This window comes from Lissotriton vulgaris, chromosome 1_1 (genome assembly GCF_964263255.1).
Source record: "Lissotriton vulgaris chromosome 1_1, aLisVul1.2, whole genome shotgun sequence".
Classification (NCBI taxonomy): domain Eukaryota; kingdom Metazoa; phylum Chordata; class Amphibia; order Caudata; family Salamandridae; genus Lissotriton; species Lissotriton vulgaris.
In genome coordinates this window covers 986,663,812-986,689,475 of record NC_141685.1, presented here as the reverse complement: position 1 = coordinate 986,689,475, position 25,664 = coordinate 986,663,812, and the positions used below count along the sequence as shown (strand labels likewise).

General features: G+C 43.3%; 1 protein-coding gene across 2 annotated transcripts in view; it reads right to left on the bottom strand.

The window, feature by feature from the left end:
• RASAL3 (RAS protein activator like 3) overlaps positions 1 to 25,664 on the bottom strand; it is a 245,284-nt gene that overhangs the window by 175,526 nt on the left and 44,094 nt on the right. For both annotated transcript variants that reach the window (XM_086960667.1, XM_086960658.1), the window contains exon 2: positions 11,051 to 11,169. In XM_086960667.1, coding sequence (XP_086816793.1) covers positions 11,051 to 11,169 — 119 coding nt within the window. The remainder of the gene's footprint in view (positions 1 to 11,050; positions 11,170 to 25,664) is intronic.

Here is a 25,664-nt window from a genome sequence, read left to right as displayed (position 1 = left end):
GGTGGTCCCTTTTCCCGGAATGAAGCCATGCTGCCACGGAGAGACCGAATGCCCAATGATCCCGCTGAGTCTGAGAGCCATCACTTTGGCATATAATTTGGAGTCCGAATTTATCAGAGATATTGGGCGATAAGAGGTCAACTGCTCGGGTGACTTTCCCTTCTTAGGAAATACTATAATACTAGCCTCATCCCAAGAACATGGGGGAATGCCATTGTATTGAACATCCAAAAATAAATCCAGTAGCAGGGGGCTTAGTTGATAGCTAACAATTTTATAAATTTCAATCTGCAGTTTGTCTGGGCCTGCTGCTTTACCAGACGATAACAGCGATAGAGCTGACTCTACTTCAGCCAATGTGATCTCGGCTTCAAGTTCTTCTCTTGCCATATCATCTAATAGACTGGTGGCTGCTGAATTATTAAGAAATCCAGCCAGAAATGTGTCAATATCGTCTTCAGAATTGGTTACTTCTTCAGAGTATAATTTTTGATAATATCGTTGGAATTGAAGAATAATATCGGCAGATTGCACATAAGTCTGTTCACCATCTACAATTGTGGTAATATTATTTGATGCATTTTTTTGACGGGTTCGTAATGCCAGCTGTTCACCTATTTTTCCCCCACTTTCATAAGCTTTCTTTCTATAAGCTCTGTAAGTTTGGGCGGCTTTCTGTGGGATATAAATTCAATATTGGACAGTAGTTTCCTGTCAAACGACCAAGACCGCAGTTGGGTAAATAGAGGATTAACTGTAATTTCAAGAATGAATGCATTGTGGTCTGAGATTATTCTTGGGGTTTTTTTAATAGTTGCTTGTGAAGCGAGCTCTCCAGTGACAAACATGTAGTGGATTTGAACCTGTTTTTGATGAGGATGAGAGAAGTAGTTGAATCCTTGATCGTGAATGTTATTTTGTAACCAAATATCAATTAAACCAAGGTTAGCTATAAGCCTCCTAACAGCTTTATATACTCTGGGTTTACGGCCCTTATATTTTGTTTTGGAGGAGATGTTGGACAGTGGTGGTATTAGTGAGATATTAAAATCACCACACAGAATTAGCGGGCCCTGCCAGGTGGCTAATTCGATCTCTAATTCCTCGAAAATTGTGGGATCATCTTAGTTTGAGCCGTATATTGTTATTGTTATTGTTAGGTGTATTTGTAAAGCGCAACATTCATCCTACAAGGATATCACGGCGCTGCAAAAAATGAACAGTAAAACCTAGGCAGTAACCTGGAAACATATTGATTATTCTGAAGTAGGGAATAGTGCGGTTTTTAGTTTTTTCTTGAAGGTGGGGTAGGAGTCCGTGAGTCTGAGGTTGATGGGTAGTTCATTCCAATATTTCGCAGCAATGTCTGAAAAAGCACTTCCGCCCATTCTGGATAGCTTGATCCGAGTGGTGGCTGCTTTGGCTGAGGCTTGTAAACGTAAGTTCCGCGCTGGGGCATAGAACTTAATTCTATTTCGTAGAATGTAAGAGCCAGTATTGTGAATTGTTTTATGGCAATACATAGGATTTTGAACGTGGCTCTTTGTCTCATGGGCAGCCAGTGTAAGGCTCTCAGACAACTTGTGGCTGAATCGTACTTTTTCTTATTGCAGACAGCTTTTGCTGCGGCATTCTGGACCAGTTGTAGTTTTCTAAATAAGTAGTCCGACATTCCTACAAATAGTGAGTTGCCATAATCCAGCCTGCTAACTAGTAATGACTGGACTAGGATCTGTCTGCATTCAAGTGGGATCCAGGGGAAGACTCTTTTCAACCTTTTTAATATGGCAAATCCTTTGCCACATATTGAGGAGACATGGCATTTCATTGATAGAGTGGTGTCCATCTGAATTCCTAAATTTCTGGCAGACGATGTGGGGTTAGGTGGAGAACCTAAGGAAGTTGGCCACCAGGTGTTATCCCAGAGCTGTTTGGCCCCCCCAAAGAGTAGAATTTCTGACTTGTCAGCGTTCAGTTTTAAGTAATGGCCGTGCATCCAGTTGGATAGCTCTGACAGGCAGTTTTGCAGTCTACTTTTGGCGTCGTTTTCTCCATTTAGGGTAACCATCAGCTGAGTATCGTCAGCGTAGGAGCAGATATTAATGCCCCATTTCTTGCCAATCGACGCCAATGAGGAGACATATACATTGAACAATGTTGGGCTCAATGTAGCTCCTTGGGGAACTCCATATTTAATCTTACGGGGGTAGAGGTAAAGTTGCCTAAACAAATAGACTGGGATCTGTTCGCTAGAAAGGACTCCAGCCAATTTAGGGCTTTACCTTGTATTCCTTTTGCGGCAAGTATGTGGATTAACAGTTTATGGGACACGGTATCAAATGCCGCTGATAAATCGAGAAGTATCAGGGCAACCGTTTTGCCTTTATCGACCTGCATACGAATGTCGTCCATTACAGCCAGTAGCGTTGTTTCTGTGCTGTTATTAGATCTAAAACCTGTTTGGGAAACATTGAGAAGTTTGTTGGTTTCTAGATAACTTGACAGTTGTTTTGTTACCAGTCTTTCTAAAACCTTCGATAAAAAGGGGAGCTGTGAGATGGGGCGGTAGTTGGCTGGGTCGTTTATATCCGCGCCCGCCTTTTTTAGTAGTGGAATTACTGCCGATTTTTTCCAAACTTCTGGGAAAACAGCTTGCTCCAGAGACTGGTTAAGAACTTTTGTAACTGCGGAGCCAATTATGGGAGTCAGTTGCGAAAAAATAAAGCGTGGGCAAACATCCCATGGTGAGCCAGATTTTATTTCTGACATGGCTTTAGTGACCTCGTCTTCTGAAAATGGGCCAAAGGTAGAGCAGTTGGTTTGCAAAGTAGGGTCAGTCCGATACTCCACAGGGGCCTGGGCGTTGTTTGTAAAAGAGGCATATATTTTATCAATTTTATCACAAAAAAAATCACTAATTTTTGTGCAGTTCTCTTGTGATGGTGTCAAGTTGGATGTAAGACTAGGAGGATTACAAAGTTCTTTTACAATTTTAAAAAGCTCCTTGGACGAATTTTTATTCTCTAGAATTTTTTGAGAGAGGTAGTCTTTCTTTGCTTTGCGTATGGCGGTATGGTATGTTTTCAACTGATGTTTGTAAGTGGCTCTGTCTTCGGCGTTTCTACTTATTCTCCATTTATGCTCCAGAGAGGTGCATTTTCTTTTTTCAATTTTTAGGTCTGGGCCATACCATTTCTCAGAGGTTTTTGGTTTCAATCGATTGGTTGCGCGAGTCCGTGAACAGTGGTCAAGTGCTTTCTCTAAGTTTTCTCGTAAGAGGCAAATTTCTTCTTCGCATGTCCCTTCAGAGTTAGAAAAAAAGGAGAAATCTTCCTTGAATTTTTCCAAAGAGAATTTGCTCCAACATTTAGTGGAGTTAGCCGACTGGGCTAGCGATCTGTTAGTTTTTAAAGGTAGGTTTAAGGTAAAATCTATCCTATAGTGGTCCGTCCATGTCAAAGGGGTTATATTTGTGATGTTGATCTTCGATATGTTTGTAAATATGAGATCTAACATGTGCCCCGCTCTGTGTGTGGGGCGAGCTATTTTCTGCGATAGTTGTAAGATTTCCATGTATGTGGCAAGTCGTTTAGTTAGGGAATTATCAGCTAAATCGAAATGAACATTGAAGTCTCCAATGACAATAATGTTTTTATGGTTGAGGCAGAATGGAAGGATTTGTTCGAGGAGTTGGGTGCTAAAGTCAATTGTACTGTTTGGGGGATTGTAGATGATTGCACATCCGAGGATAACATGAGTATTGATGGAGATGGAGATGATTAACACATCGTGTTTGCCTAGTTGAGTGACTATTTCTTGGCCACATGAAAAGCTATCTTTAAATATCATGGCCACTCCGCCTCCTCTCTTAATTTGTCGATTTAGATTAATGATTTTGTACCCAGTAGGTAGGGCTGCAGCAATATCCGGGGTGTTGTGCTCACCAAGCCAAGTCTCCGAAATGAAGGCAAAATCGGGTCTTCTATCCTGTAACATGTCCCATATTTCAGTAGAGTGTTTGGGGAGGGACCTAGCATTGACATAAATGCATGTGTAGTCCTGTGGAGGTGTGATTTCCAATGGAGGTGGCTCCGGGTGGTTACAATTCCATCTACAGTGACGGCAGCTAAAGGGGCCTATGGTGTGGGAGGGTCCAACTTTGGCACAAAGGGAGGATGTTAAAGGAGTATTACACATAAGCAGCTCACCGTGCGAGTATACCAGCGAAGGTTTGCCTGGTCTACCTGTAGTTGGGGAGACAGGGGTTGTGGCCCCTGGTCCCGGCCTGTCGAGGACGGGCGCAGACGGGCTCGCCTTTGGCGAGCCTTCGGCGCGCATTCGTCGCGCCCGCTGCGCTCGTCCGCTGCGCTTCCCGTAGGGACACATCTTTTATATGAGGAATGGGTGGAGGGGTGTGTCTCTAGGCCGGGGGCGTGACCTTCAATTGGCCAATGGCGTTCCCGTTTTAGCTCCAGGTACCCGCCCGCGTCAGCTGTCAGGGCGCTGAGCGCAGAGCGATGGCAGTGATCGTTCGATTTAAAATAGTCAGAATGACAAATTATAAACAGTTTTAAAAATACAACAGAGGATCCTACTCCCGGCTGTGCCTCAGGAGAAACTGCAATTCAAAGCGCAGCGCTCGTGATCAGCGCGCGCTTTTGTAGTGCAGAGGGGCGTGTCTCTAGGCAGGGGGCGTGACCTTCAATCGGCCAATGGCGTTCCCGTTTTAGCTCCAGTTACCCGCCCGCGTCAGCTGTCAGGGCGCTGAGCGCAGAGCGATGGCAGTGATCGTTCGATTTAAAATAGTCAGAATGACAAATTATAAACAGTTTTAAAAATACAACAGAGGATCCTACTCCCGGCTGTGCCTCAGGAGAAACTGCAATTCAAAGCGCAGCGCTCGTGATCAGCGCGTGCTTTTGTAGTGCAGAGGGGCGGGTCTCTAGGCAGGGGGTGTGACCTTCAATCGGCCAATGGCGTTCCCGTTTTAGCTCCAGTTACCCGCCCGCGTCAGCTGTCAGGGCGCTGAGCGCAGAGCGATGGCAGTGATCGTTCGATTTAAAATAGTCAGAATGACAAATTATAAACAGTTTTAAAAATACAACAGAGGATCCTACTCCCGGCTGTGCCTCAGGAGAAACTGCAATTCAAAGCAGATAGTTATACCACAAGCAAGTTTGACAGTGGCCCATCTACCATGAGGGTCTGAAAGGTGACATAGCCCTAGTCCAAGATTATTTTTGGCTAATATTGCAACCCCCCTTATATTCGATGATTGTGTAGAGGCAACCAGTAGATTATACCCATTCAGATTTAGCCACGATTTCTTAGTCCATGGTACATGGGTTTCTTGAAGACAGAGTACATCTACTGAGTTTAGTTTAAGCAGCTCAGCCAAACGTCTTCGCTTATCCCCTGTTAAAAGTCCTCCAACATTCCAAGTTTGGATACTTAATCTACCCATTATTTATAGGAAAGAGTTGTAAGATCACCTCAAGCATATAAAGCTTTATTATACAGCAGATATCTGATTCAATTAATGTTGTATTTGGTGTCCCCTTAGGTAAGTCTTTAGCTGAGAATCCTGGTCATGCAGTGGGGTATTCCGAGGCTAGATTTGTGCCCTGTTAGAAAATGGTCAGAAGCAGTGCTTCAACTTAAAGGGCTGTGTCTGGAAAGGGGTGTGCGAGCTGTGAATGTAAGGACTGACTCGGATAGGAAGGGCGTACACACCTTCAATAATGGCAGAAGGAGCAGCCGCATAGACTATATTTTCCTAAATGTTGAATCATGGAATTCTTTAATTGACATGAGAGTACAGGAACGCCCGGAAAGCGCCCATGATCCTTTGATTCTGTTAACAAAGGCTTTGACATCACAAGACCCCCGTAAAAAGCAGGCAGGCGACCCCCCTTCCGCAGTATTTCTATCTAACAACATGAGGAGAGTAAGATGGTCCAGGATTATGGATAAAGGAGGGGATCTTGTTGCAATAAAGGATTTGGTTGTCCAATAAATCTCCTGCTTTCAAGGTTGCCCCACACAGGAGGACATTGACTTAATTTCCCTGCAGGTTCATTGTGACCTGTTCTCTAATCTTAAAAGCTTTTTTGTTAAGCCCAGTATAAAGAAATCTGAGGAAGGGGCAATAAAGGCCTTCTGGTATAATAAAAAATGCAGAGAGGCGTATCGCTTGGTGTCTATGGCCATTAGATTTAAAGACATGGGTGACGTAAAGTCTGCAAGGGCTAATTATAAGGCAACTCAATTCAAAGCCAAAAAAGAGTGGGATGAGGATCGCTGGAATGATCTTCTCCAAGCTAGCAGAGAGAAGCGTATGGCTAATTTCTGGCAGCTGGTGAAATGGGGGAGCGATGGGACACCTTATAAACCAATTAATTATGTCCTGCCAGAACAGTGGGCCGATTTTTTTAAGGCCAAGTTCACAACCACTAACATTAATGTGGACGAATTTAAAATATCTAGCCCAACCCAAACTTTGATATTTAGTATTTCCGAGGTTGAGGATGTCCTTTCTCTTGTTCCGAGAGGCAGGGCCCCGGGGCCTGATTGTGTGCCTACAGAATTATTTGTTCACAATAAGGACAATTGGGTGGTTTATATTACCTATTTGGCCAACTCCATCTCCAGAGGTGCGTGTATCCCTGACACGTGGACCAGTGCGGTTATCATACTTGTTTACAAAAAGGGGGACCGAGCATTACCAGGTAACTACAGGCCTATTAGCCTGAGATTCCATACAGAAAATTGTTGCCAAATTAGTTCTAAGTCGGATCCAATTATGGATAGAGGATGCCAATATTCTATCTCCCTTGCAGGCAGGGTTTCGGCCCTGTACGAGTACAATTGACCAGGTACTGAGGTTTGTGATGATCTATTGGAGGGTTGTCCTAGTAGGTGGAGGCACGCTATATGCGGCATTTATTGATTTAAAGTCCGCATTTGACCTTGTCCCACGTAATAAAATGTGGAGAGCTTTCTTAGAAGTGAGGATGCCCCTGGAGCTGCTAGCGATGCTTGTTAAACTCCATGATTCCAACCACGCCCAGGTTAGATGGGGTTTACACGGAGAGGTCACAGACTAATTCCCGGTGACCAAGGGCGTGCGTCAAAAATGCGTTCTCGCGCCTACCTTGTTTTCTTTATTTATGGACAGGGTAGTGCAATATTATTCCACATGCTCCACAGATGCTCCAACTCTTGGGGGATTGAAATTCCCCCTACTCATGTTTGCGGATGACACGCTGATATTATCTAAGACCCAATTCAGGTTACATGTGGCTCTGTCCCGTTTTGAGGAGTTTTGCCGCAATCATGAGCTGGTGGTTAACGTGGGCAAGACAAAATGTATGGTTCTCCACAAATCAAAAATTGTAAGGGGCACAGTCCATATGAATGACGTTCCGTTAGAGCAGACAGATGTGTTCACTTATTTGGGGATAACTTTACACAGGAAGCTGCACTGGAAGCCGCAAATCGACCTGCTTGCCTTGAAGCATGCACAGCTTGCTGGGGTCCTCCTTAAAGAACATAGACTGTTACACACTAAACCTATAGCCCCTGCCCTTGCAATATATAATATCAAAGTGGTAAGTGCTGTTTTATACGGCGCAGAATTATGGGGCCACGAGGATATATCTCACCTGCCTATTGCCCAAAACAAATTTATGAGGGCCCTAACAGGACTACCGCAATCTACTCCACTTGTGCCCCTATTTCTGGACGTGGGTGCTTTCATATTGAGGACCTGGCTAGATTTAGGCCACTAGCCCTCTGGAGAAGGCTGTGGGCCACCCCTGAGCTTCTACTTTACGCTAGAGCCTTCTTGATTTTAGGGGGATTGGGACACTAGCGAAGATTAGATGGCTTCAGTATATTAAAGATACTCTGACAGCAATGGGGATGGGCATCCTGTGGGATAATCCAGATTCAACTCCTTTTCCCTCCAAAATGGAGTTCAAGGCCGCTTATATGGATTTTATGAAGGCGTAACGCTTTTCTTCAATAACTGGGCCTTCCCTAACTAGAGACTTCCTATCAATAAAGCATAAACCTGTGTTTGATCCCTACTGCAACCTTATTTTAAAACCATTGGATAGGAAGCTCTTTCACCAGTTTAGGGTAGGCTCTCTGCCAATAAAAGCCTTTTCCAGTAGATGGCATAGGCCTACGACGGACCTCTGCCCGTTGTGTCTGGCATACCCTGAATCTATTCCCCACATGCTATTTGTTTGTCCGGCCTACAGCCTACCAAGGAGGAAATGGCTTAAACCTATTTGTCTTATCCTTGGCACAAGGGTTGCCATTGAAGCCTTGAGGATTTTACAGACAAGTCCTCAGGATGCTATAGTCATTGCCACCGCCAAATTCCTAGGGGGGGCATGGAGGATTCGGGCTAATAAACTCATAGTTCACTGATATGGTCTGCCTATAGTATCTACAGCTGTGGGGTAGCGTGATTTGCCTATACCTTCTCCAATCTGTATAAAGTCTCAGATGCAGTGTGTCTTCTATTTTCAATTTTAATCATTTTGGGTCAGATGTATCAAGGCTTTTGCGACTCGCAAACGGCCGATTTGCATTTTTTCATATGTATGAAAAAATCGCAATTTAAGGAATCGCAATTATTTGTGATTCCTTATTTTGCCATAGCATTTAAGGAATTGCAAATTTCCACCAACTTGTACTTGGTGGTAATTTGCGATTTCTCTTTAAAATGCCCTATTTGGCCCATAGGAATGCATTTGAAATTATTCTTTATTTGCGATTTCCCAAATTGCGAATTCGCAAATAAAAAATAATAAGAAATCGCTAAAAAATAGCGATTTTGTACATACATACAGTTTTGCGAATTCTAAATAGTGATTCTCAAAAATTCCCTATTTAGAAATCGCAAAACAATACCTTGATACATCTGGCCCTTTGTATAATAACTACTGTTTTCATTTAGAGTCTTGGGTTGTGGTTTAATACTCATTTTAAGAAAATTCTATGTATGTTTAATATTTATACCAATGTATTTTTAATTATCTGACTTTTTTATTGTCTGTAAATGTCTTTTATGGTTTTACAATCGAAATAAAGACTCTATGATGATGATTATCATTGGTTTGCACATATATAAGTATATTTACATGTACATGTTGTTTTATCTGAGTCATTTGACATCTGGGAAAGCCTTTCTGTTAGAAAGTGTTTCCCTAATAAAACCCCACGCTTTATTCTGAAGCTGTCTTTGGACGTGCCTTTTTTGGTGAGTGTGGAGCCCACCCTTTCCAGGTGTTTTTTAGCTTTACCGAATGCCTCTGCTGGGGAGTGCTGAATTTCTTATATTTGGTAGTGTAAAGCAATGCACATGGGTATTGATGGGGCAGCTTTTTTTCTGACTGGCACCTCCCACCACACCTCAATTTCTTTAGGTGTAACTCGGACATGTGGGACACATTGGTATCATTTACATAACCAAAGAGAGAAATGACAAATGTCACTATGATTGTTCTGAATGGCCCACTGATTTTTCAACCTCTGAAGAGACGAGATCAGCCCCCAACTCACCACCATCCTCAATCACCACACCACATCACCACAGCAACTTTTCCCGATGCCTGGAAACACACAGAGGTCACACCCCTTCTCAAGAAACCTTCTGCAGACCCCAGTGAGCTCCAGAACTACCATCCTATCTCACTGCTCCCGTTTCCCTCTAAAGTCCTGGAGAAAGTCATCAACCTCCAACTCACCAAACACCTGGAAAGAAACAACCTTCTGGACCCTTCTCAATCAGGATTCAGAGCCAATCATAGCACCGAGACAGTCCTCATCGTCGCAACAGACATCTGCACCCTACTCGACAGAGGGAAATCAGTTGCCCTCATCCTGCTCGACCTCTCCGCAGCCTTTGACATCATCACCCACCACACTCTCATCGATTGACTGCGCCACATCGGAATCACAGACGACATGCTCAAATGGATGCCATCTTTTCTCACGGGTGCACGCAGAGAATTTGTCTCCCTTCATTCATCTCTCAAACCAAGTGCACCATCTGCGGCGTCCCTCCAACACTCGTGCACTTAGTCAGAACCCATGACATCAACACTGTCTCTTATGCTGACAACACCCAGCTCGTCCTCTCTCTCTCAGCGGACCCCAACATAATGAAGACCAACTTCCACAACTGTATAAAGAACGTCTCAGATGTATGAAGAACAACTGCCTGAAGCCCAACATGGACAAAACTGAAGTACTGATCTTCCGCAGACACACCTCCCTCTGGAACGACTCCTGGGGGGCATTGGAACTCAGACTCACCCCAACTCCGAAAGACAACGCCTGCAACCTCAGCATCATCCTGGACAGCGAACTCTCCAAGAAACGTTAGGTCAAAGCCGTCTCCTCTGCCTGATTCCACACTCTCCACAAAGTCTTCAAGTGACTCCCCATTAGCACTAGATAAACTGTGACGCAGGCCCTTATAACCAGCTGGTTGGACTACGGTAACGCACTCTATGGAGGCACCACCCCTGAACTCATGAGAAGAGACTCCAGATGATCCAGAATGCAGCAGCCTGACTGATCCTCAACCTGCCGAAGAGGACCTACATCACTCAGCACCTGAAAAACCTCCACTGGCTCCCTTTCCAGAAAAGATGCCAATCCAAGTTCCTGACTCACGCCTACAAAGCCATCCATGACCAAGGACCCGCCTACATGAACCCCCGCCTGCATTTCCACCTACCTCCCAGGAACATCCGCTCTGCACAACGCGCACAGATACAATGCATCTGCCGCACCAGAGGACGCTCTTTCTTCCACCTCTCCGCCAAGTCCTATAAAACCCTTCCCCTCTACCTCTGTACCTCTCCCTCGCTGACCCACTTCAGCAAAGGACTCCAGACCTCTCTCTTTGACTGACACCGTAGCACAGTGCCTGGATACTCTCACTGGTGATAAGCAGTGCTATATAAGTACAGCCTGATTGACAGAATGATCATTCTGTTTGCCGCCTTGATACTAGCACCATTCTTACCTCTTCATCTCTGTTGGTCAGCATTAGCTGCCCATCCAGGAGCGTGAAATTGGAGATGTCCCACACGTTGACCTCTGGAGATGGGGTCAGGGGCATGCAGTAGACTGCCGGAGGCTTATCTGAAAGAAGATAAGAAGACATTGTTACTTACAACATGCAGTGCCACCTACAACTACATCTAGAAAAATTCAGAATTCCACTCACAGTGCCAACCTTTACTCACTGCAGCTCTGCCCGCCCTCTCCCCCTTGACCTTACTATACAAAGATTGGCAGTTCTACAGGAAAACCGGACACAGTTGGATGCCTCTGAAGTACCAGCCAGGTTGGTATGCCGCTTGACCCAAAAATGTCTGCCTTGCAGAGGTATCAGCCAACTCATGGCTTCCAAATGTGCAGGTCTGGCTCTGGTTGCCAGTGGCGTATTGACACCGTACTGAATGTGTCGAACAGATCAGTGCTGCAGTAGGTTTTATGCACTCCATACAAGGCCTTTAGAGCTTCCAGGCCGAGCTGTGATTCATTCAGTTAGGTTTTTTCTAGGTTTTTCTCTCTGAATGGAATTTGTTTTTCACTTGGACAGATCATAATGGATGGTCTAAGGCACAGGTGACCAAAGCACAAAAAAATGACAATTCAACGTAAGTAGTATGCGCTGGTCGCATGAGGCACATATTGCTACTTTAAGACATCATTACTTAGTTCTACAGACATCCAAGCACCTAAGCGTGTCACTCTATAATTAACAAGAATGTATTGGATAGAGAAGCACTCCTTTTTAACCCTCTTCTTTTTATTTATTTGAAACTTAAATTTTATTCTTTCAAAAACTAAACAATCTTTTTGGGCCTAGCGTGCTGTAGTGGTAGCACGTTTGTCTTGACCGTGACTTAACTGAAACCTACCTACCTCGAGCCCACGGGGCTCGACCACTGCGCACTATAGCTATGGTAAATACCCCACTTCTTCAGTTGTATTATGAAACTGAATACATTTTGCTTAATCTGTTTGTCTGTACATTTTACACTTATTTAAATTCGACACAAAAGAAATGTTTTTTCATGAATATTCTCTTTTACTTTGCGATCATTTTTTGGTAAAGCAAAGAACATGTGTACATCAAATAATAATATTCCGATAAACAAAATTCATTTCAACAAACGATGTAGTGTTTGTTGAAATGAATTTTCATGAAAAAAATTATTTTGTGTCGAATTTAAATAAGTGTAAAATGTACAGACAAGCAGATTAAGCAAAATGTATTCAGTTTCATAATACAACTGAAGAAGTGGGGTATTTACCATAGCTATAGTGCGCAGTGGTCGAGGTATTTAGACTCTATAATTAACAACCTAATGGTCGTTGAGACTGTAGTTTCAGGCTTTGATGTCTGTGACCGTATCTAAAAACATCTAGAAGGTTCTAGACATCGACCTTCAGGATCACATGGGTCACAAGATGAAACGGCAAGTTGCAAGGATTTGTGCCTCTAAGTCAGAGAAACTGATTCACAGAACTCGATTTGTTTTGGCACCCACTACCATAGCCACAGATCCCGATCAGTAGTGATGTTTCACAAGAAGGCACACTACTAATCTAGCTGCCTCATCTGAACAGGGTGAAGGAAATTAAGGTGAAATATACCTCAGTTTCCAGCTTCAAAGAAAGAAGCATGACCAAGACCTAACATCAAAATGCCAATGATATAAAATAATAAAAATATTCGTTCATATTTAAAATATACATTTTAAGTTTTCAAACCTGTTTAAAAATGATCTGATTGGGAATAAGAATGATCTTTTCCTTGCTTGGGAAATTATTATTCCTTCAGACCTAAAAGTAGGGAGTAATGTACTGCCATTTGCAAACTGTATCTGCAGTCCTACAAGAACCTAAACAATTTAATTTAAATAAGTTCAAGTAGAAGTTGTTTTGGGTCATTGAGCTGTTTGTAACATCACACATCTAATTGTTTTTAAAAGTACATGCTCAGAAACTTGTTAAGGTCACTATTGCAATTTAGACCTACTTTCTTTACACATCAAATCTGTATCAATGCAATTTTCTGTGTGTTGACATTTTTTTCAAAACCCACTTACTTGTCTGTTAGTTTTAGTTGAAGACCGCCAAAGCCCTACAATGTGGCACTTATGCTTGAGCCATTGATACTTTTTCTTTTAGGGACTGTATGCTTTGGGCTTCTGACATAGATCTTGGAGGGCCGAATCCATGCCAGATTTTTACGATAGCTACATTAAATACATATACATAGTCCACCACTGCTCTAAAAATCTAGTGTGAATCCATCTGGACCTACATTGGAAACCCTTACTTACTTCGATAATTTGTAGTATGAAGTTCCAGTTGAGATTCCAGAGCCATCATCATGCATGGTCAAGTCACTCACAATGTGGGATGTCACTCAGTGCTTAATAAAGCTAGGCGAGCCACTCAAAGCTCGAGCCAGGCTTGAGCCTGATGCTTGGCTCCGCTGGAGGTCCTGCTGGAACCTCGAGCACATATCGAGTCGAGCTTACATGCAGCTTCTGCCTTCCATCCTTCCTCTACCCAGGATGTGGCACTACGGCCAGTGATGCCAATTTTGAACTGAGGAACCTGGTTCAAGTCTCATTGTGAGCTCAAAATCATATGATTCTGGGCAAATCGCTTAATCTCCCCATGCCTAAAAGCAATGAATGTGACCTTGTGTAATGTAACTGGTGCTCATGTAAAGCACTCCAATTTCGCCTTTAGGTCAAGTTCATTCTACATACAAAATGCAAAAAGAGGTAAAAACAAAGACTTCACATAATAAGGAAAGACAAAAACGTACCCATTTCTTGGCTGATTTATATAAAGTGAAACCAGAAAACCTGGAAAAAAATCACGGATTCATCGCTTAAATTGTGTGATCTTAAGCAAATATTTTATTTCACCGAAACTCTTTTGTCCTCATTATTCAGTATGAACGCACTTTCAAATATGTGAGTTTAGAATACCAGCTGTACAAAAACCTATTCTGTTTGATTTAATAGAATATGCTGGTGCTCTATTATAAACTGGGCCACGTACAGGCTTTACATGACAATTGTCTTGCCTCTTAGTGCACTAATTGCTTTTGCTTAAAAAATATTACTTTTAGTAAGTACTTCTCAGTACAGCGCTCTACTGTGACGTATTAATGTCAAAGCTTCACATGTTGTGGAAATACACATTTTTGTATTTTAAAGTGACTTTGTCATATTTTACATAACGTTTGTTGTGTGATTTACATAGCATACATTTTCAGGTCCCCAGCTCATTCACAGGCTATAACTAAGATCCGAGCCTTGTCTCAGCTCTGGCTCGGCTCGCCCTGCAAATATATTGGCTCGCCCTCCTCTTGTTCTTCATTTTTTTTTTAAGTAAGTACATGGTTCCCAACGTTTTTCTCAGAAACCTGCTGCCTGTGCTCCTTAATGTCAAGGTTATTGAATGGTAAGACTGTCAAGCCGTGATTCCACCTCATGCCTTTTTCATTCATCACCATCCATCCTCTCCCCCTTTATTTCACTCTTGCTGATACTTTTTTCATTCCAGCATTCTGCCTTTGTTACTGTTTTCTGTCTTTCTCTTCCTCCTTCTTCCTGTCTTTTTTGTCCTTCTCTTTCTTGTTCCCAGTCAAGGTATGATGATGAAACATAAGTCCCAGTACCCACAAATGAGTCCAGTGGGCCCCACCTACAACCACCATCTAATTTACGCACTCATGTCACTCACATTCTCGATTCAACAGCCGCACACCTGCAAAACGAGTCTTTCACTCGCAGAAACAATGAACTGCAGACTTCAGGACCTCCTGTGATCTCGTGGGACTAATCTTCTCGGGCTTCTGGGAGGGTTAGCTCTTTCCAACGGGTAACAATATGACGACGGACAAACTGTTGAATCCCGGTATTCACTACTGTCTTACAGAAAGCGGAAAGCTGGAAAAGGCACTGCTCAAATCGTAGTGCCGTAAAGTGAGACGCCACCTCCATAGGTGCTTCCTGACCTCTGCCTCGTGCACTGTGTGTGAGACTGAAGTCGGGACACCTTTATGTGCAAAACCTATAACAAGTAACAAGATTAGTAACAGCTGTGGTGTGGGAGGAAACAGTGGCCACACTGCCACTGGAGATGAGGCCAGTTTTAGTTTCAATAGTCAGCAAGGTGCATGATTACTTAGAGCTGCTGACGAGGCGTCTAGCGCCTGATGCGTGATACTTGTCAAGGCTGAACATACAGTGCATCACAAATTCTGCACCATAACCTTTTTGTAAGAATATAGCCATCCATCCACATGTGGGATACAGCAGCAGGAATTCTGTACAAGTGAATCAATAAGGACAAAAACATCACTTTAGTGAGCACGGTCCAAGCCTCTTTCTTCTCCCCAGATACATGTTCCACCTCCCAGGGGTAAAAAATGTGTCTTCTTTTTTTTTTTTTAAATGTTTTTATTGAAGTTTTTCATCTTTCCCCCCCCCCCCCCCCCCCTGAAATATGGACAGGGCACAATAACAGTCAATGCAGCGCAAAATCATATATACATTTGGGAATTATACAAATCATAGATAACAAATGTAATATTAAATCATGCATAGTTTTTCCAAAGCAAATCATATATACCAGGAATACATAACTTCTGTACACTATATTCTCCATTTCCTCCCCCCCCACCAGTAAGACCATGATCAATAATCGGGACCTTGTTTCCAACGAACAAGAGGCTCCCATATTTGCAAACCCAACTTCTTACCGTTTCTCCCCCTCCTCGCATAAATAGCTGATTCTATCTTTTGGGTAGATAGTAACTTCCCCAACCATTGATGATATGTAGGCGGGTTAGGATCCAACCATGCCGAAGCGATTAATAGTCTGAGAGTCGCCATTGCTACAAATATAAACTTTTCGTTATCCACGTGCATCTCAAGGCTGACTCCTAATAACATTAGATCTGATTTTAATTCTATTGTATTTGCTAATACATTCTGTAAAAATTGCTCAATATCATGTTTTATACTATTTAAATGTGGGCAAAGTGAGAAAATATGTATTAGGTCCGCCCCCGGACTACCACATCTGAAGCAAGTGGTTCCCGAAATACCCCCCCATTGAGCAATTTTCCCAGGTGTATAATACAGATGAAATAGGGTCTTATAATGTTGAGCCTGTAGTGATGATGAGCACAACAATTTTCTTCCCATCTCTAAAGAATCTGAAAAAATATCACTATGTATATCCAAATCTGCAGACCACCTATTAATCCATTTCTCCATATCATCTTTCTTTAGTATAGTCATCTCCGAATAGAATCTCTTTATGGTGCAATCTGAGCCTATTTCTGTAATATCCAGCATTGTATTTCTTTCAAAGCCCAGAGGCCCTCCTTTCCTATTTATCAAACAGCTCCTTATTTGAAGGTATTTAAAAAAATGTTTTGTATCTAAAGTATATCGAGCCTGTAGCTCAACAAATTGTAAAATACCTTGGGGTCCGTAAATATCTCCAATCTTTCTTATCCCCCGCCTCTTCCAGTCTTGGAATACAGCTCCCGAAAAGACCATACTAGGAAGTGAAGGGTTATCTTTAAACCTAGTGTAAAAATTATATTTCCCGATTCCTATCCTTTTTGATATTCCCTTCCAAACATTATTCGCTGCCATTAGGGTCTTAAACCACGTTCTTTTATAATAACTCTCCTCAGTGAATCTCAAAAATATATTTTCCGCATTTTTACCAAGAACTAAACCATAAATTGCAAGTGAACCTACATTGTCCCAGTCGTCTATATCCGCCCCCCCTACCAATCCCAGCATGTTTTGGAATGCAGCGGCCCAATAATACACTTTTAAATCTGGTAAAGACCAGCTCCCACGCTCCCGCGGTAAAGACATATATCTCAGTGCCCTACGTGTTTTTCCTTTAGCCCAAACAAAGCGATTGATCATTTGTTCACATATTCTGAACCACTTGTTTTCAAATAGCAGTGGGATAGCCCTAAATATATACAAAATTTTTGGCAAAATCATCATTTTGATGAGATTGACCCGGCCAACTAAAGATAAGTGTAGATTTTCATATCGGTCCAGGTCCTTCTTTGTTTTACTTATTATTGGAGCAATGTTATTTTCTACTAAATTATTTAAATCAGCTGATATTTTAATTCCAAGATAAGTCCCCGCCTGAACCACACGATTATCATCACACATAGTCACTGAGTTTTTGATAATCTGGGTCTTGGAGGCATTTAGAGCGTACCCGGATATCCTTCCAAAACTACGGGCCTCTTCTTCTATATAGACAGTTGCCTCTGTGGGGTTTGGTGTTATCACCGCCACGTCATCAGCATAAGCCAATATCTTGCACGGGCCTAACAATGTTGGCAGGGGGGTTATCTCTGGACAAAGCTCTAATTTACGGATCAATGGGTCCATATACATAGCGAACAATAATGGGGAGCATGGGCACCCCTGCCGTGTGCCCCTTTTAATTAAGAATTGTCCTGTAGTGTCTCCATTAACTCTTAGAGCCGCGGCTGGTTCTTTATATAAAGTTTGTAATGCTTTTATAAACCCACCCCTTATTCCGGCTCTAACCAAAGTGTACCACAAATAGTCCCACGAGACCCGGTCAAACGCTTTTTCAGCGTCAAGCAGCATTACTGCCATCGGGTCTCCTGTGACTTCGGTGGAGTCTAATAGTGTTATTAATTTCCTGGTATGGTGGGTCGTTCCTCTACCAGGAATGGAGCCATGTTGGGTATAACAAACTAAAGAACTTATCACTTCTGCAAATCTCATTGCCAACATTTTTGAATAAATTTTAGTATCATTATTCATTAATGTAATAGGGCGGTAGGAGCCAGGCTCATCATCCGGCTTACCCTTTTTGAGAATCAGGACAATATCTGCACCCCCCCACGACTTTGGTATAGACTGTCCAAGTTGTGCGGATTGAATCACTCTAGTTAACTCTTGAGAGAGCACTCCCCAGAAAGTTTTATAAAATTCTAGAGGTATCTGGTCAGGACCAGCTGCCTTACCTGAAGGGAGTTTACCCATGGCTTCCTTAACCTCTTCCATGTCTAGCTGAGTTTCTAATCTATCTGCTTCTTCATCCGAAACCCTCTCAGTTGGTATATTCTCTAAGTAATCGCTAATCTCTTCACTACTGCAAGGGTGTTGATGATCATAAAGGGTCTGGTAAAATTTCCTAAATACTTCCCTTATCTCGTCAGGGCCAGTTTGTATATTACCGTTTTTGTCTCTAATTTGCTTAACCGTCCCTGCCTGCTGCCGCTATCTGCCTAGTGCGCATAGCCAGTACGTGCCCAACTTTTTCATTATATTCATAACACTTCTCCCTACGGATTGTATAGTGTACTGCCGCTTTTTTTGCCAATTCCCCTTCCGCCTCGCATTTAACTTTTACTAGGTCTATCAAATATTGTTCGACCGGCTCCCCTCTAATAAGACAGTTATTAAATTGTTCTTCTGCTTCTGAGACGGCTCTCTCTAACTCTCTTTGCAATGCCCCTTTCATTTTACGTTTATGAATACTATAACTACATGTTTCTCCACGGACATCTGCCTTGAAAGCATCCCATATGACTCCCACCGATGCAGTTCCTTTATTATATTCAAAAAAATCGGTGATCCATTTCGTCATATGTAGTACATAATCCTCTTCTAAGAGAAGTCTTCTTTCAAAAGTCCAAACCCGATTAGATCTTTTACCTCCTTCTAATTTTAATTCCAAAATTAACGGATTATGATCACTTAAAATTCTTGGCAATCTTTCAATCTTGACCCTTGACATTAGATTGTTAGAAATCATAAAATAGTCGAGCCTAACGCAAACTTGATGTGGTGCGGAGTAGTAAGTATATCCTTTCTGTTGTGGTCTAATTGTGCCCCAAACATCATTCAAATTATTATTACACAGGAGATCAACCAGTGCCTTATGGACTCCTTTCTTACGGCCTTTATAGCATCTATTATAACCAGTTCCTAACCCGTCAGCCCCATTAATATTCAAATCTCCTCCTAAAATAACCTGTGGGGGCCAAGCAGCTAGTTCAGAGTCTAAAAACTGTAATACCTCCGGATCATCCTGCGTGGATCCATATACTGACACCATAGTTGTCCAGATCCCATCTATCTCTATCTCTGCTATAGCCCATCTTCCCCATTTGTCCTCTAATTTTCTCCCTATTATCAAATTATTCCTCCTTGAAAGAATGGCAACTCCTCTATTTTTGGCACCTTGTTTAGAGCTAGCTATGAGCTGATAGCCCAACTGATTAAAACAAAACTCCTGAGTACTCATTATGTGCGTCTCTTGCAGAAAAATAAAATCCACATTCATCTGGCGTAAACGAACACCTATCTTATTCCTCTTTTGGATATCATTTAAGCCGCTCACATTCCATGTTACAAACCTAAGTATCATTACTGAATTGCCTGGAACCATTAATTGCTTGTTCACTTATCATTATTTTAACAAACTTCGACTTTAGTACTACTGATACATGTAATGCCTGAATATTGATTTCGATACTCCCTCCCTTGACATTCTGCCACTGAGTCCTTTTTTCCATCGTGTGCCCACCATGACCCCTACAAATTTCATAGCCTTTGTGCCCTGTCCCTGTCCCTAAGGTCTCCCTCCCCCCCCCCCCGAGAGCCCACCCTCAGGATCCCTCCCCCCTACGGGCAAATAGGTCCATAAGACCTATGTCTGGCCTGCGTTTGCCACCGGGTTGTCCCACCCCCCCTCCCTGATTTCCTTAACTATAAACGTCACTCAGAATGCTCCCTCACGTATAAACATAGTTAGAGAGATATCCTCTTCTTTCCTCTTTTCCTCTATCTTTTTTTTCCCCCCTTCCTTTTTATCAACAACTTCTACCCATTAGGTAATGATTTTGCGCTTTAAACAAGTATATCAACTAACTTAAACAGCCATATCAGATTAACCATATCAACTACTTTTTACGGGGTAAGTTTTTGATAGGGCCAGTTTGTACATCTTGAACCTCCAGAGTACTACGTGGAGACTTTTGACGGCTCCTATTCTCTCTCAAGTAGGTGAGATATTCTTGTGCCATAATTTCGGAATGAAAAACTCTGAAATTACCCTCTAGTCCAACTTTTAGACGTGCAGGAAACAAAAGGAAAGCCTCATAGCCTATATTTTGAAACGGAGTAATGAGCTGCCTCATCCGCCACCTTCTTTCCACGGTGGCGTGGCAGAAATCAGGACGAGCAAAAAAGTCAGTTTCCTTGTAAGAGCGTTTAGACTGTGGTTTTGCCTTGTTAATTATTTCTTCGCGCAAAAGGAAATTACCAACATACATCAATATTGCGCGGGGCTTGCCCTGTGATTCCTTTCGTACCAGCGGAAATCGATGTGCTCTTTGAATCTCGTGTTCCCAGTCCCATGAGGCTAGATCGGGAAATGCACCTTTCAGTAATTCAATGACAAAAGCTCGTACATCCCCCCCCTCTTTCCCCTCCTGAATTCCAATTAGTCTGACATTATTCCGCCTTTGTCTGTTTTCGAAGTCCTCTAGCTTCCAAAGCATGTCAGAGGTTGTCTTATCCTTATCATCACCAGCATCTTTCATCTTAACAAAATCGTCTTCCAATTTACTTGTTCTAGCCTCCAGCTCGGATACTCTCCCAACCATGTCCTCATACAGTTTGTTAACCTTATGCAGAGAGGATTGTATCTTTTTATTTGCACGGTTGGCCCTCCTGCTAGATCTCTGACTCTCAGTACGTGCCTCAGTTTGAATTTGCTTTAGAGTTGAGAATAGGACTTCGAAGTTTGAGATACCCCTTTCAGAACCTCCCTCAGCTCCATGAGAGGAAAACTCCTGAACACTTGTTTCCGTATTACCAAAAGCTCCAGACTGGGTTGTTCCACCCTCTGCCGTATTATCCCAGACTAGTTTTTTTGCAACTGGTTTCGCTTGTCTTCTGTGTGGTGCTTTAGATTGTCTCCTGCGACTTGGGTTGCCGGTTTTCGCTTTACCCTTATATACAAAGTCATTATCTTTTGATTTCCTAATCTCCTCTCTTAGACCTTTTTTTACTTTTGGCCTTACGACTTTTTGGACTGTCTCATGCTCCAATGAATCAGTATCGCTATCCGAGAGGGTTGAAGTGTTACCAAGCCTGGATATATCAGTTTCTGAATCTAAGCCTGAGCCTACCACAGACTTTGATGTGCCTGATTCTGAATCTGAAATAGATGAATCCGAGCTGTTTGTTTCGCTTCCATCAAGCTCATCCTCGTCTTCTTCATTGTCTGCTTCATCATTCCCAGTGAAGAAAATCTCTTCACCAGGTGATGCCAATAATGGCGCCGGAATACTTTGTAAATCCTTTATGTTACCAGTATTCGTGCTTGTAGTTCCTAAATTGTAATTATTTAACTTGAATGGATCCATTGCTTCCTGTACTTGTTCCTGTGCTTGTGCCTGTGCTTGTGCCTGTGTCTGCACTTCCAAGACCAAGACCTGCATACCTCCATTATCACCAGGGGGGGCGGTACTCACAACCTCGCTCAGCGCATTACTCGTGGCTCCAGGTTCAGGATCTCTAATCAAGTATAGGACTGAAGATGGATCTGCAGGATTATTTTCTCCCTCTGTTAAGGCAATATCTGCATCGGGCTCCTGGCCCTTTAAATCCGTAGCTCCGCCCCCCGCTACTGCCGCTGCTGAAAGGAGGGCTGCTCCCTCTGATTCTGTAACCTCTCCCCCTGCGAGATGCTTCGCCAGGCTGCCTGTGATCATGAACCCCACTGGAACCTCAGTGGCCCCAGCGGCGGCCGCTGCAGCGCTCAGTCCTTGCGTGTGACCCAGCCTCTCTCCACACATAGCCGCCAGCGTGGGGATGGACGGCGCCTGCTGCTCCGCCTGTGCAGTCACCAAGGCTCCTGCCGCTAGACCCGGCACAGGTAAGAAGGACTCCACTATCGTAGTCTGTCGTAATGCTGGTTCTTTTCCCAATACTTCCGCCAAATTCAGGTCAGTAACCCCCTTGCGTTGACCTTTACCGGTTCGTGCACCTTCCGTCTTGCCGCTTTTAATCAGCTCCTTTTCTTTTAGTTTTCGTATCTTTGCCTCTTTTACTTCTTTCGCTGCCTCTCTTCTTAACTGAGCTTTGGACCTTGATTTAGCTCTCATATTGCTGGTCGAGGCTCCTGGACCATCTGCAAGCATTTCATCGTCCTCGGAGTGTGCCAAATCATTGCTTTTGTTGTTCGTGCGATATACTTTAGGGGCCATTGTTATAGAATAATACGCACGTCCTGCCTGAAATGACTTTTCAATTAATGCTTTGAGTGTTTCCAAAAAAGTTCTCCCCTTATTGGAATTCTTAACATGCGTAAAGTCCTTAAATATTAGAGGCCAGTCCGACAAAGCTGTAAACATCTCATCCACGGGCACTCCAGGATATAATGCTGGATATAAAATACTGCTTGCGCCAAAAACTTTTATGAAAATATTATCAACTAGGCGAGCATTCTTTCATTCCATCAAGCCACCATCAGGAGCAGGGTGGGGTGCAACCTTCCCTTACGGCGTCTCGGCGGCCATCTTGCCCCCCGGATGAATACCCGATGCAAAAAATGTGTCTTCAAGCGTTAGAGTCCTGTCAGTGGTCTTCGAGTCCTTTCCCTGTTTCTTCAAACCCTGCTGGGTAATAGGCCCCAAGTTTGTAAATTGTCTGCCTCATTTTTATACCTTCTACACTGACGAAGACAGATCTCTTCTGCTGCCCTCCATTCTTTAACATCCTTTGCTCAACTCTGTTCCCTAGGACCTAAGGGACCTATCCACAAGATGGCAATCTATCTTTTTGCCTGTAGCAGGGCCAATTGCATACATTTCCATTCCATTTTTCTACCCTTTTGTTTCTCTATGTCTCCCAGGAGACATTTTGTCTGGTTTGCATCTAATGTAAGACCCTCGATATACCCCAGTCTTTGGATGACTAGGTCGCAGAAATTACACACCAGGGGCAGTGGCTAGCTGAGTGGAGGAAGGTGGTTGGGCTGCCCTGACACCTGGGACATCCATCCTTCTTAGTAGGGCCTATTCTGTGCAACAGAAACAAAGTGATATATGTACGGTGTATGTAGTTGAAATGTACAAGTTTAAACAGTGCGTAACAGGTCCCGTGTTTAACCAGAGAACAAATACGCTTCCACTGTGCTTCCTCTAGTGGAGTACCAATATCCTCCTCGCAGGCCAGTTTAGCCTGAAATGTGGTCCTTTGTTTATCAGCAATCATGGCCTTGTACATATGGGATATTAAATGCCTTCCCCCACCAAAGTCCAGTGGTGCACAAAACATGTCAGAGGAGATTGAGACGGCCAGATATGTTGGCCAGATATCCTAGACTATATCTTCGATACATGCGTGCAGTAGGAACTGACCCTGGCTGACTTCAAAGGCTTCCTCAGCTGCTTCAAACGTAATGAACGTTTCATTGTGGTATAAATTTCTCAGCGTAAAACAGCCCCCTCCCTCCAAGCAGTAACATCCACTGTGGTGGTCTACCGGCAGAATGCTGGAAGGTCCCAGAAGTTAAACTTGCATGCAAAAGCGGCAGGTATCAGTACCACTTGCACCCCTCGCTCCCATAATAAGGCAGTGTGCCTGATTATAGGTGGCATTGCTGAACTACCTCGCCCACCACTATGGAGCAGTTGCGGCAGTCCCATTTACCTGGAATCGTCTAGGAGGAGTTCCATCTCCCAGTTTTCTCCATTCGATAACCATTGTGCTGCATGTTGCAATTGGGGTGCTAGATAGTACAGTTCCAGGACGGGTAATGCCAGCCCACCATCCTCCATGGGTAGATGAATAACTTCCTTAGACACTCTGCTCCTACCTTCCACCCACCCCAGTGTTGTCAATAAAGAGTGTAGTCGCTTAAACACTGCTCGTGGCTGGGTGTCCAAAGAATGCTGGAGAGCGTTTAGGCTGCGTAGCAAAAACACCATCTTCGCCACTGTTACTCATCCCATAAGAGACAGTGGGAGCGTGTTCCAATATTGCTCTGATTGAACTATACCCTCTGTCACACGGTCAATATTACATTTTTTCAGTTTCTGGGTTGAGTGTGCCACCTGGATTCCCAAATAACAGAACTGGTCAGTTTCCCAATGCATGGCAAAGCTGGGAGTGTAGCAGGGTCCTTTGTTTCCATCTCACCCAAGGGGAACACCAGAGACTTGTTTGGATTGATTCGCAACCCTGAAATGTCACCAAAAATTTCCAGGTGTTCCAGTAATAATGGCAGCAACTCCCTTGAAGCCATCAGGTGGAAGAGGTATCGTCAGCGTAAAGTGAAATTAAATGGTCCAGTCCTCCCACTCGGATATGCCACCCTGCCATTTCCCATAAGAGCGTTATGGCCAAAGGCTCAAGTGCTATCGCAAACAGCAGGGGCAACAAAGGGCACCTCTGCTGGTTGCCCCTCTGGATCTTCAAGGGCGCAGAGCACAAAACTGCCAGGTCTGACCCTTGCTGTGGGCTCTGTGTAGAGCAATCTCATCCAATCGCGAAAACCTCATTCATAGCCCATTGCCACAAGGGCCACAATTAGGCAATACACAGTGTCAAATGCCTTGGCAATATCAATGGAGTCTAAGGCTATTTCTCCCACTCTGCCCTCTACTTCATGTATGATGTGAATTAAATGCCTAATGTTTATGGTGGTGTTCCGGACTGGAATAAAACCACATTGATTCGCGTGGACCAGCCGGGGAATCACCGGCCCAACCACAATGCAAGAACTTTACATAGGATTTTCATAAGCAGTGTCATGGTAAGGATTTTTTGGGCTCTGGGCAACACATATTTTGGTGGTCCTTGTTGGGTACAACCTTTAATGTATTGCCCACATTCAGCCAGTTCAACCCTCATGATGTTGAATATTATTGCATTATATGTTAAAAAACAGGCAAAAGCTCAATCTGTCCGGCATTCGCCAGCCAATGGTACCAAAATACGGCATGAATATTCGTTGATGAAACCATTTCTTGGTGTGGCAGGATCTAGGTCTATTTTGCCTAGCAACTTCATTTTATGCTAAATTCAGTGCCTACCCAAACTATTTACTTCCATCTTAGGAAAGAGACTGTCACAATGACTTGATGAAGTTCTAGAGGATTAGACGATAATATTTAAACAAATATGCACATTACCCTTGATGTTATAGTTTTCCTTGCCAAATATCCATAATCACAAATATATCCGCTTTACAACTGCTAGTCTTGCTACAATAAGGAAAATAAAAGCAGCGCCCTGCGAATTTTCCCCATTCCACTACGGAACATCTGAAACATGTGTTCTTAATTCTATTCCTGTGTCTTTTCCCTCCTCACAACTTTCTACATGTACACATCTCTGGCTAGACAGGAATCCCAGGCTGTCCTGAGTAAGATACATGGGAGGGAGCAAGGTGACAAGAGGAGGATAGAGAGGTAAAGAGAACTGTGGTGTGAGAGAAGCGCAGTAGAGACAGAGATAATTTAGAAAGATAGCTGAGGTAGGAAGAGGCATGTA